Here is a 10,747-nt window from a genome sequence, read left to right on the forward strand (position 1 = left end):
GCCTTTCCTTGGTTATATCATCTCTGCCCAGGGTTTGGCTATGGATCCTGCCAAGCTACAGGCTGTAATGGACTGGCAGGAACCCCATTCTCTTAAAGCGGTGCAGCGCTTTATGGGGTTCATTAATTACTATCGCCAGTTCATTCCACACTTCTCAACTTTGGTAGCTCCTTGGTCGCCCTCAGCAAGAAGGTAGCAAATCCCAAGTTGTGGTCAGAGGAGGTCTCCAAGGCCTTTCTCTCGATTAAGTCACACTTCGCTAGCGCTTCCATCCTACATCGCCCCGATGTAGATAAACCATTTATCTTGGAGGTGGATGCCTCATCCGTTGGTGCTGAAGCAGTCCTTTTCCAAAAGGATGCTCAAGGTCGGAAGCATCCTTGCTTCTTCTTCTCCAAGACCTTCACACCAGCGGAGAGGAATTATTCCATCGGGGACAGGGAGTTGCTAGCCATGAAGTTGGCTTTTTCAGAGTGGAGACACCTCTTGGAGGGAGCTCGCTTTCCCTTCCAAGTCTTCACTGACCACAAGAACTTGGTGTATATACAGACGGCCCAGCGGCTGAATTCTTGCCAGGCTAGATGGTCCCTGTTCTTCTCCCGGCTCCATTTTACTCTACATTTCCTCTCCGGGGAGAAGAACGTTCGTGCCGACGCTCTCTCCCGCTCCGTAGTGTCATCTGAGGAGGAGGAGGAGGAGCCTCGGCTTATTGTCCCGTCTGAGAGCCTGAGAACTGTAGCTCCGGTTTCGCTGGAGTCTGTGCCCCCGGGCAAGACTTTCGTGCCAGCTAACTTGCGACCGGAGGTTCTCTCTTGGGCTCACTCCTCCAGAGTGGGTGGGCATTTTGGGACCAAGAGGACATCTGAGCTTTTGGCGAGAACATACTGGTGGCCGCATATGGCCCGAGATGTCAGGGACTATATTCAGGCGTGCGTTTCTTGCGCCCAGAATCGGTCTCCTCGGCAACGGCCTGCTGGGTTGCTTTACCCTCTACTGGTGGCAGACAGGCCCTGGGAGATGGTCGGGATGGACTTTGTGGTGGGCTTACCCAAGTCGCGTGGCTGCTCCATTATTTGGGATGTCACCGACCATTTCTCTAAGACGGTGCATTTGGTGCCGCTTCCTCGGTTACCCTCAGCACGGGCCTTGGTGGTGTTGTTCATTAAGCACGTTTTCCGATTGCATGGTATGCCTGATAAGATTGTCAGCGATCGGGGTCCCCAGTTCGTGTCTCGGTTTTGGAGAGAGCTCTGCCGTTTACTCAGCATAGAGTTAAACCTCTCCTCTGCATACCATCCCGAGACAAATGGGTTGGTGGAGAGAACCAACCAGACTCTGGTGACATATTTGCGACATTTCGTCTCTGCTAGGCAGGATGACTGGGCATCTTTGCTACCTTGGGCGGAATTTGCCTTGAACAATGCCGTAGCCGATTCCACTGGTCAAACTCCCTTTCTCCTTAATTACGGCCAGCATCCGCGTGTCCCTGTGCCCATGCCCGTGTCATCCACCGATTCTAGGGTGGCAGACTGGGCGGTGGAGGCACGTGACATCTGGGACCGCACACAGGATGCCATCCGGGCCTCCAAGGAGAGAATGAGGTTTTCGGCTGATACACACCGGCGCCCCGCTCCGGTCTTTGCTCCTGGCGACTTAGTGTGGCTCTCTGCCTGTAACATCAGGCTGCGAGTTGAGTCCACTAAGTTTGCTCCTCGCTACATTGGCCCGTTTAAGGTTCTGGAACAGGTCAACCCTGTGGTCTACCGTTTGGCTATTCCTCCACGCCTTGGTATCACCGATACTTTTCACGTTTCCCTCTTAAAGCCCGTTCATTTGTCCCGGTTTTCTGAGTCATCTGCTGGGACATCGGGTTCATCCACGGATGAGTTTGAGGTGAATGCTATTGTGGGGTGCAAGGTGGTACGTGGCAAGAAATTTTATCTGGTGGACTGGAAGGGTCACGGCCCAGAGGATAGAACCTGGGAGCCTGTGGAGCACATTCGGGCTCCCCTGCTTATTGCAGCTTTTGAGCGTAGTGAGGCTCAAGGAGGGGGGGGGCCCTAGGAGGGGGGGTAATGTTAGGAGTCGAGTTTCCTCTGCTGCACAGGGGGAATCTCGATCCGTGTCTGCTGCGGTCTCCCATTCTGCTTCGGCCGCAGTGGGCTCTGCTCAGCGGAGGCGTCGCTCCCAGCGTCTCGCTGGGACTGATTCTGTGCAAAGGGTTACTGCTGCCTTTTCCGGCTCTCCTGTTGTACCCTGCACTGATCTGTGGCGAGCGGGCTTCCCTGGGACTAAGTCCTTATTTGCACACACTGAGCATGCCCAGGACAGGATCTCCCGTTGGAGATCGAGGGTCACATGCTCAGGTGCTGCAGCACATCCCATTGGTCCTCTTGGCAGGTCCTGAAAGGGCAAAACTTCTGTAGCAGCTTCCTGTGCTGCAACTATATAAACTGCGCATGACCGCACAGCCATGCGCTAGTATTGTCTTGATAATATGTGTGTGTGTTGTGAGTGAAAGTCGCTCTTTAAAATACCCTCCCTATTGGATGACTGTTCGCGGAAGGTGTATGTTTGCTATCTAGCGCCCGACTTATCCAACAGCACGTTACACACATAACAGAGTCTAGTTGCTGTGACCGCCTGTACGGCGCTATGTGCTTCCTCTGCGCTTTCCTTACCCAAGCCTGGGTAGTTAGTGGCATCCGTCAGTGCGGCACCGCATGCACTCTCGTGCCTCTATATACTATTTAATAGTTTCCTTACACACCCAGTTGCGGTGTTGTGCCAGCAAGTGGTCTAATCGGACTTCAATCCTGAGTTGGGGTTGTGTTCGCTGACTTCTTGCTCGCGCTCTATGTGCGGTACCGCGGTCCTGTGACGCAACAGGATCGCTTCCTTCACGCAGGGTGAAGTTAACCCGTGCGTGTATACTTATAGTACCGCCATATAGTCCGTCTTACTAGCAGCAGGGTTTATACCTGCACGGTGGACCTCGGACTGCGAACGCACCTAGTTTCTTATCATCTATACTTGGTGCCTTCCGCCAGTCCCTAACACCAGGTCACCTGGACGGGATAGTACGTCATATGGGATTAAGGGGTTAAAATTATAAAATTATTTCAATGATATTGCTTATTTCTTGATTACAACAATTACTTTAGCTTCAGTGCCCCGTTCTTCTAAAGATATGGTTCCCAGTGGCTGGAGCCCCCCAATTAATAAATGATCACTTAATCTGTGGATAGATGATAACTTGTTTTCACAGGAGAACATTTTAAGGTTTTTCAGTGTAGGTGACAAAGTGTTCACACACGAGGAATAGCACACATCTTATAGGGTATTGGACTTCCTATGACTCCAACCACAGGAGTCAGGTCTAGTGTCGCCCCAGGAAGAGCCTTAAACGTGAAGTTCTGCAGCAGTCTCGTGAAGAACATGAACAGCTCCATTTTAGCCAAGTTTTCTCCAGCGCAACTTCTCTTACCTACAGCAATGAAATACGTGGAAAAGGATAAAACGCTTATATATAAAGAGTTTATGTTGTTCCATGGCTAAAGCAAAAGATACTATATCAATTTAAAATAGGCTGTTATAACAAAATTGTAAGTCTTTGAATCCAATGTGAGAACATTTATATACGGAGGCACAGCCATCCTCACCTCATACAGATTCCCCAAAATGAAGAAACTGTCTCCATTCAGATTCTCACATTTTCCCAAAGCATAACCCACATAAATCATAAATGTACCCTCATGGTACAACCTCATAGGGAGAAGATTTAAAGGGAATCTGTCACCCCAAAAATCGTATATGAGCTAAGCCCACCGGCATCAGGGGCTTATCTGCAGGATTCTGTAATGCATTCTGTAATGCTGTAGACAAGCCCCAGATGTTACCTGAAAGATGAGAAAAAGAGGTTAGATTATACTCACCCAGGGGCGGTCCCGCTGCGGTCCGGTCCAGCGCCTCCCATCTTCATGCGATGACGTCCTCTTCTTGTCTTCCTGTTGCAGCTCCTGCGCAGGCTTACTGATTTGCCCCGTTGAGGGCCAAGTAAAGTACTGTGGTGCGCAAGCGCTGGGAAAGGCCAGAGAGGCCCGGCTCCTGCGCACTGCAGTACTTTTCTCTGCCCTCAACGGGGCAAATCAGTACGCCTGCGCTGGAGCCGCAGCTGGAAGACAAGAAGAGGATGTCATCGAATGAAGATAGGAGGCCCCGGACCCAGACCCAGACACCCATCGGACCGGACCGTAGCAAAACCGCCCCTGGGTGAGTATAATATAACCTGTTTTCTTATCTTTCAGGTTTCATCGGGGGCTTATTTACAGCATTACAGAATGCTGTAGACAGGCCCCTGACGCCGGTGGCCGCAGCTCATATACGATTTTTGGGGTGACAGATGATTCCCTTTAAAAAACATTTCTATTAATTTAGTGAATGCGATGATGGAGAAATGTTCTTATTTGCTCTCATCTCTCCTCCAAAGTGCTAAAAGAAGACATCTGAAAGAATAACTCACCGGCTGAAAAAGGTATGAACGCTTCTTTCCTTACAAATTTTCCATTGGAATCCAAAAAGTGTTCTGGGTAGAACTCATCGGCTTTTACAAAGTGATCCTTATCATAAAGTACGGAGGTCAGCAGTGGGATCACCTGGATTCCCTGAAAGGTTCAACATTTATATAAGTCATATTTAATTGGGACCGCCATTCCATAGGCTTTATTTATTTGAAGGGAATTTGTCAAAATTTTTTGTTACCTAATCTGAGAGCAGCAGAATGTAGGCAGAGACCTTAAATCCAAATATCCACTTAGTTTACTGGGTTCAGAGGTTCTGATGTAATCAGCGGTAAGTGTGAAGCAAAGCTGAGAAAGCTGCCCACACCCCCACCACAGCTAACCCCACCCCCAACATGCTCAATATTTACATTGCCTATTGAATGTGATCTTATCACAGGAAGGGGCGGAGTTAGGCCAGTGCTCACACTATCAGCTAATCACAGCAATGGTGATAAAACCTTCCCTGTAAGTAAACAACAGCACACTGTCTGATAAGTGACATATCACTGAAATCTGTTTTTTTACCCCTATCTCATACTGTCATCAGATTACCTAGCAAAAACCTGCTGACAGATTCCCTTTAAGAATGGCAATGCAATTAGAAAAAAAAATAAAATAAATGTTTTTATTTCATTAAATAAAATATTTTAATGTTCTCAAATATTAAACAATAAAAAAAATGCATATAGGGATTTTATGCAACGAAATGGACTGCATAGTATAATCTAAACCACACAGCACTTGGCCTAAGAATAACATAACAAGGGGAAAAAATGAGGGTTAGTTCATAGCAGTGTTCCCCAACTCCAGTCCTCAAGAGCCACCAACAGGCCATGTTTTCAGGATTTCCTTAGTATTGCCCAGGTGATGGAATTGTTGCCTGTGCAGGAGATGCAATTATCACCTGTGCAATACTAAGGAAATCCTGAAAACATGACCTGTTGGTTGCTCTTGAGGACCGAACTTGGGGAACACTGGTTTATAGTGATGAGCGACCGTGCTCGGCACTACTCGTTACTCGCCTGAGTATCACTATGCTCGGTGTACTCGGCGATCACCGAGCATTTCCAGGATTATTCGGCGGTAACTGGTGTCTCCACCCAGCAATTTTGTCGGACTTTAGAGACCCAATCACCGTGCAGGGATTGTCTGCCAGGCCATGATACGCCACAGCCATCTTTGTTGTGGTCATGCAATGATTGGCTTGGCCGCACAGCATCATCCCGAGTATAAGAGACCAGGCGCCACCCTGCTCGCCGCATTCTGTTCTGGATTCAGCGAGAGTAGGGAGATCTGCTGCTGAGATCGGGTCAGAATCGTGCATTTAATAGTTAGTGTAGGTCTGCAACTGTTCAGTCCACAACTCCTGAGAAATTCACCCAAAAGCCAAAAAAAAAAAATGTATACAGTCCGTTATGTCAGGCTGAATTGTGGTGTTTTTTTTTTTTTTTAATTTTTAAATCGTATTTCCGCAGTAGCATAGTTCTGTGTGGTAGGGTTGTGCCACTTTTTATTTTTTTTTTGGTTTTAAATTCACCAAAAAACAAAAAAGGCCTCATATATCGTCGTGCTCCAAGTTTGGGCATTTTAGGCCGGTTTTTCACTGTTTTTTTGCTGCCTGTTACTCTACTTATATACAGCACTATACTTTTTAGCATTAAAAAAATACAGGCCACATATTTGGCAGTGTGGTATTTCCGTGACAGGCCTCATATGCTCAAATTTTGGGCATTGTAGGCAGGTTTATCACTTTTTTTTGCTGTCTGTTACTCTACTTATATACAGCACTATTTTTCATTAAAAAAATACAGGCCACTTATTTGGCAGTGTGGTATCGCTGTCAGACGTCTGATGTATTTGTGGCCTACAAATTGTGGAAATTCAGGCCTACATTCAGCTGTATTTGATGTCTGTTACCCTAGTTCGGTACAATATTTTAGTTTAAAAAATTAAAAAATACAGGCTGCATATCAAACAGTGTGGTATCTCGTTAAAAATACTTCTCTTTCAACTTGTTATGGCTGCTTCATGACTGTGTTAAATGCTCCAACTACTACCACCATCATCATCTTCTGCCTAGAGGCAGTCACTGCGCACATAGAAAGCCCGAGGAGCAGAGTGTGAACGCTTGGGCGGTGTTGTAATCTGTCTCTATATTACAAAGGCGTTTTCTCCTGCCAATAAAAAATTTAAAAATACATTTGGATTTTCATGGGCCCATCAAGTATGTGGGTTCAAAGGCTTATTGGGGTGCATATAACTGACTATTTTGCAGGGCAGACATTGCTGCCAATGTGTAAAACAAAGGAGTACGGAGTACAAAATGCATATTGTGAAGTGGATTTTCATGGGCCCATCCAGTAGGTGGGTTCAAAGGCTTATTGGGTGCATATGAATTGGTAGCAGGGCTGGTCTTGAATTCAATGGAACACTTTTTCAGGAGTCCCTCCTGGACATCTTATAACAAGGGTATTGTGGTGCATCGTAATTCTTGGCAGCCCATCCATGCACAGCATAGGCTGCAACAGTTTAGGAGACCCACTGTTTCATAATGGCCCTTTAAGAAGATTAATGTCGCCTGATGCACCAGTAAAAATAGACTCTGTGACCTTAAGAGTCCCTCCTTTTAAATGAAACAAGATGGGTCTGCGTATATGTCACACACCACATGGCCAGCTAGGGTTGTTAAATGTTACAATGACATTTCCCAGTGAATGCATTTGTAGTGGTTGAAAGTAACGTTAAAGTTGAAAAACGCTTCAAAAACGTTGTGTCTGAACTAAGCCAAAATGGGGGAGGAACATTTCGGTCTGGTGTTAATAATTTGGCCTTACAGCCAAGTCATTAACCTGCAAAGGATCTACCTTAACATCCCTGGGGAGGATCGCAGTAAAAATACTCGTGTCTTCCATAGACTTACATTGGCCTCGTTGCTTGGATCGAGTACTCGAGTATTCCAATCTGCTCGATCCGAGCAACGAGCACCCGAGCATTTTTGTGCTCACTCATCACTATTTGTTTATATTGAAGCAATTTAATGCCTATAGAACTTATTTCCCCCCACATGTCAATGTCAAAAGGAAAATGAAAAAGTTATAGGCCTTAGAATGCAGCAGCAGAAAGTATATATATATATATATTTTATTATTATTATTTTACATTTTTATAGCGCCATTTATTCCATGGTGCTTTACATGTGAGTATGGGGCAAATATAGACAAATACATTAAACATGAGCAAAAAACAAGGCATACAGGTACATAAGGAGGGAGGACCCTGCCTGCGAGGGCTCACAGTCTGCAGGGGATGGGTAAGGAAACAGTAGGAGAGGGTAGAGCTGGTTGTGCGGTGGTTCAGTAGGTTGAGGATCACTGCAGTCTGTAGGCTTGTCGGAAGAGGTGAGTCTTCAGGCTCTTTTTGAAGGTTTCTTTGGTAGGCAGCACAGTGGCGCAGTGGATAGCACAGGAGCCTTTCAGAGCTGGAGTCCTGGGTTCAAACCCACTAAGGACAACATCTGCCAAGAGTTTGTATGTTCTCTCCGTGTTTGCGTGGGTTTCTTCCGGGTACTCCGGTTTCCTCCCACATTCCAAAGACATACTGATAGGGAATTTAGATTGTGAGCCCCAGTGGGGACAGTGATGATAATGTGTGCAAACTGTAAAGCGCTGCGGAATATGTTAGCGCTATATAAAAATAAAGATTATTATTATTATAGGCGAGAGTCTGTGTTGGGGTAGAGAGTTCCAGAGTATGGGGGAAGCACAGGAGAAGTCTTGGATGCAGTTGTGGGAAGAAGAGATGAGAGTGGAGTAGAGAAGGAGATCTTGAGAGGATCGAAGGTTGCATGCAGGTAGGTATCGGGAGACCACGTTACAGACATATGGAGGAGATAGGTTGTGGATCACTTTGTATGTCATTGTGAGAGTTTTGAACTGGAGTCTTTGGAAGCCACTGAAGGTCTTGGCATAGGGGAGAGGCTGGGGAATAGCGGGGAGACAGGTAGATTAGTTGGGCAGCAGAGTGTAGGATGGATTGGAGTGGTGTCAGAGTGCTAGAGGGGAGTCCAGAAAGTAGGAGGTTGCAGTAGTCAAGGCAGGAGATAAGGGCATGCACTAGTGTTTTTGTGGTGTCGCGGTCAAGGAATGCGCAGATCCGGGAAATATTTTTGAGTTTGAGACGGCAGGAGGAGGCAAGGACTTGGATATGTGGCTTGAAAGAGAGGGCAGAGTTGAGGATCACCCCGAGGCACCGGGCGTGTGGAACTGGGGAAAGTGAAGCCATTGACATTGATGGATAGGTCTGGTGGAGGGGTAGAGTGAGATGGGGGAAAGATGATGAATTCTGTTTTGTCCATGTTCAGTTTTAGAAAATGAGCGGAAAAGAAGGCTGAAAATGCAGACAGACAGTGCAGGATTTTGGTAAGTAAGGAGGTGAGGTCAAGTTCGGATAGGTAGATCTGCATGTCATCGGCGTGGGATTCTATGAGCTGTCCAAGGCCGAAGTTGTAGATGGAGAAGAGTAGGGGTCCTAGAACAGAGCCTTGAGGAACACCGACTGACAAGGGGCGAAGTGAGGAGGTGGTGTGGGGGAGGGAGACACTGAATGTTCGGTCTGTCAGATATCACGAGATCCAGGATAGTGCCAGGTCTGTGATGCCAAGAGATGAGAGGATCTGTAGCAGAATGGAGTGGTCCACAGTGTCAAAGGCAGAAGACAAGTCCAGGAGAAGGAGGACAGAGTAGTGTCACTTGCTCCTGGCAGTTAGAAGGTCGTTGGTGACTTTAGTTAGGGCAGTTTCAGTTGAGTGATGGGGTTGGAAGCCAGATTGTAACCGATCAAAGAGGGAGCAGGAGGAGAGGTGGGAGGACAGTTCAAGATGGACGTGTTGCTCCAGTAATTTGGAGGCATAAGGGAGAAGAGATATCGGGCGATAGCTAGACACAGAGGATGGCTCGAGGGGGGCTTTGTGAGGATGGGTGGATATATATATATATATATATATATATATATATATATATATAAATATGTGTAAATATATATATATATACACATATATATATATATATATATTTATTTTTTTTTTTTCAAATATTTTTTATTATGAAAAAGTAATAAAACAAAGAGCAACGAAACCTATACATAATTGGTATTATCATTACAGACTAGTTAAACTGTTATAAAACAAAAAATAATAATAATAATTTTGTTTAGCATGGAAAGCTATGAAGCCTTGCAAATCACTTAAGGAATTTGTCTTAATTCCTGTAAAAATTGCATTTTGTTGGCTTAAAAAGCCTCTTTGATTTTATATGAAATGCTCAGAGGAGGACAATGGGTCTATAGGTATCAAAATCAGAACATTTGTGAACATTTGTGAAATGGATGGAAAATACCTGTTCATAAGGTTGTTATCCAATACTAATCGCTATATAGAAAAATAAGCACATTATGGTTTAAAAATTTAAAAAAAGCGAAACATCATCTCTTGGACCTCTGTCATTCTTTTTCACCACTGCTCATGTCCCAAATCTCCTCCTTCCTTTTATGTCTGATTGCTTCGCAAAATATTCCATCCATACTGGTTGAAACATAGCATGACATTCCCGACTGGAAGAGGAAGCAAAGAGACTGGCTGGGGAAACTGCCTGCTAAGTGATTATCTATGCTAAAGTAAAAATACATAGCGGAAAACACTTAAATTTGATGTTACCGAAAAGTAAGGTTCAATGTTTCTTTTTTTACTTACTTTGGGAAGGAGATATCCTCTGAAGTTTACATCCTGAGTAGTAGCGTGGGGCAAATTGTTAGGAACAATATTTCCAAATCGTTGAATCTCATGGATGACGGCATCAGTATACGGCATCTGTCTACGATGAATGACCTGGGGCTCATTTGATCCAATAACTTTATCGATCTCACTTTGGACCTTTTCCATTTCCAACACAAATGCATAAAACTATATGTAAAAAAAGTTATTTGGGGAGAACTTTCATCAATAAAAATGATAACATTTCAGACAGATTTCCACTTTGGCATTTGATATCATCGTGGCTGTTATGAAATTGCTGGTTATGTAACCTTAATTTCCCACCCGCAGTCCAATTTTTTTTCTATATTTTTCTGTAGAGAAATGTTGAGATTGTAATTTTACCTAAACAAAAAGTTATTTTTCTTTAAATAATTTT

The 10,747-nt window shown here is 45.2% G+C and overlaps 1 protein-coding gene across 1 annotated transcript; it reads right to left on the reverse strand.

Annotated features, from left to right (window-relative positions):
* Positions 1-3,169: 3,169 nt before the first annotated feature.
* Positions 3,170-10,497, reverse strand: LOC138637935 (cytochrome P450 2K1-like). The gene is made up of 3 exons (XM_069726854.1): positions 10,309-10,497; positions 4,523-4,664; positions 3,170-3,487 (listed from the first exon to the last, which is right to left on the reverse strand). Exons 1-3 carry the CDS (start codon positions 10,495-10,497, stop codon positions 3,309-3,311), a joined length of 510 nt encoding a protein of 169 aa, XP_069582955.1. The 3' UTR covers positions 3,170-3,308.
* Positions 10,498-10,747: the final 250 nt, after the last annotated feature.

This window comes from Ranitomeya imitator, chromosome 5 (genome assembly GCF_032444005.1).
Source record: "Ranitomeya imitator isolate aRanImi1 chromosome 5, aRanImi1.pri, whole genome shotgun sequence".
NCBI classification, from domain to species: domain Eukaryota; kingdom Metazoa; phylum Chordata; class Amphibia; order Anura; family Dendrobatidae; genus Ranitomeya; species Ranitomeya imitator.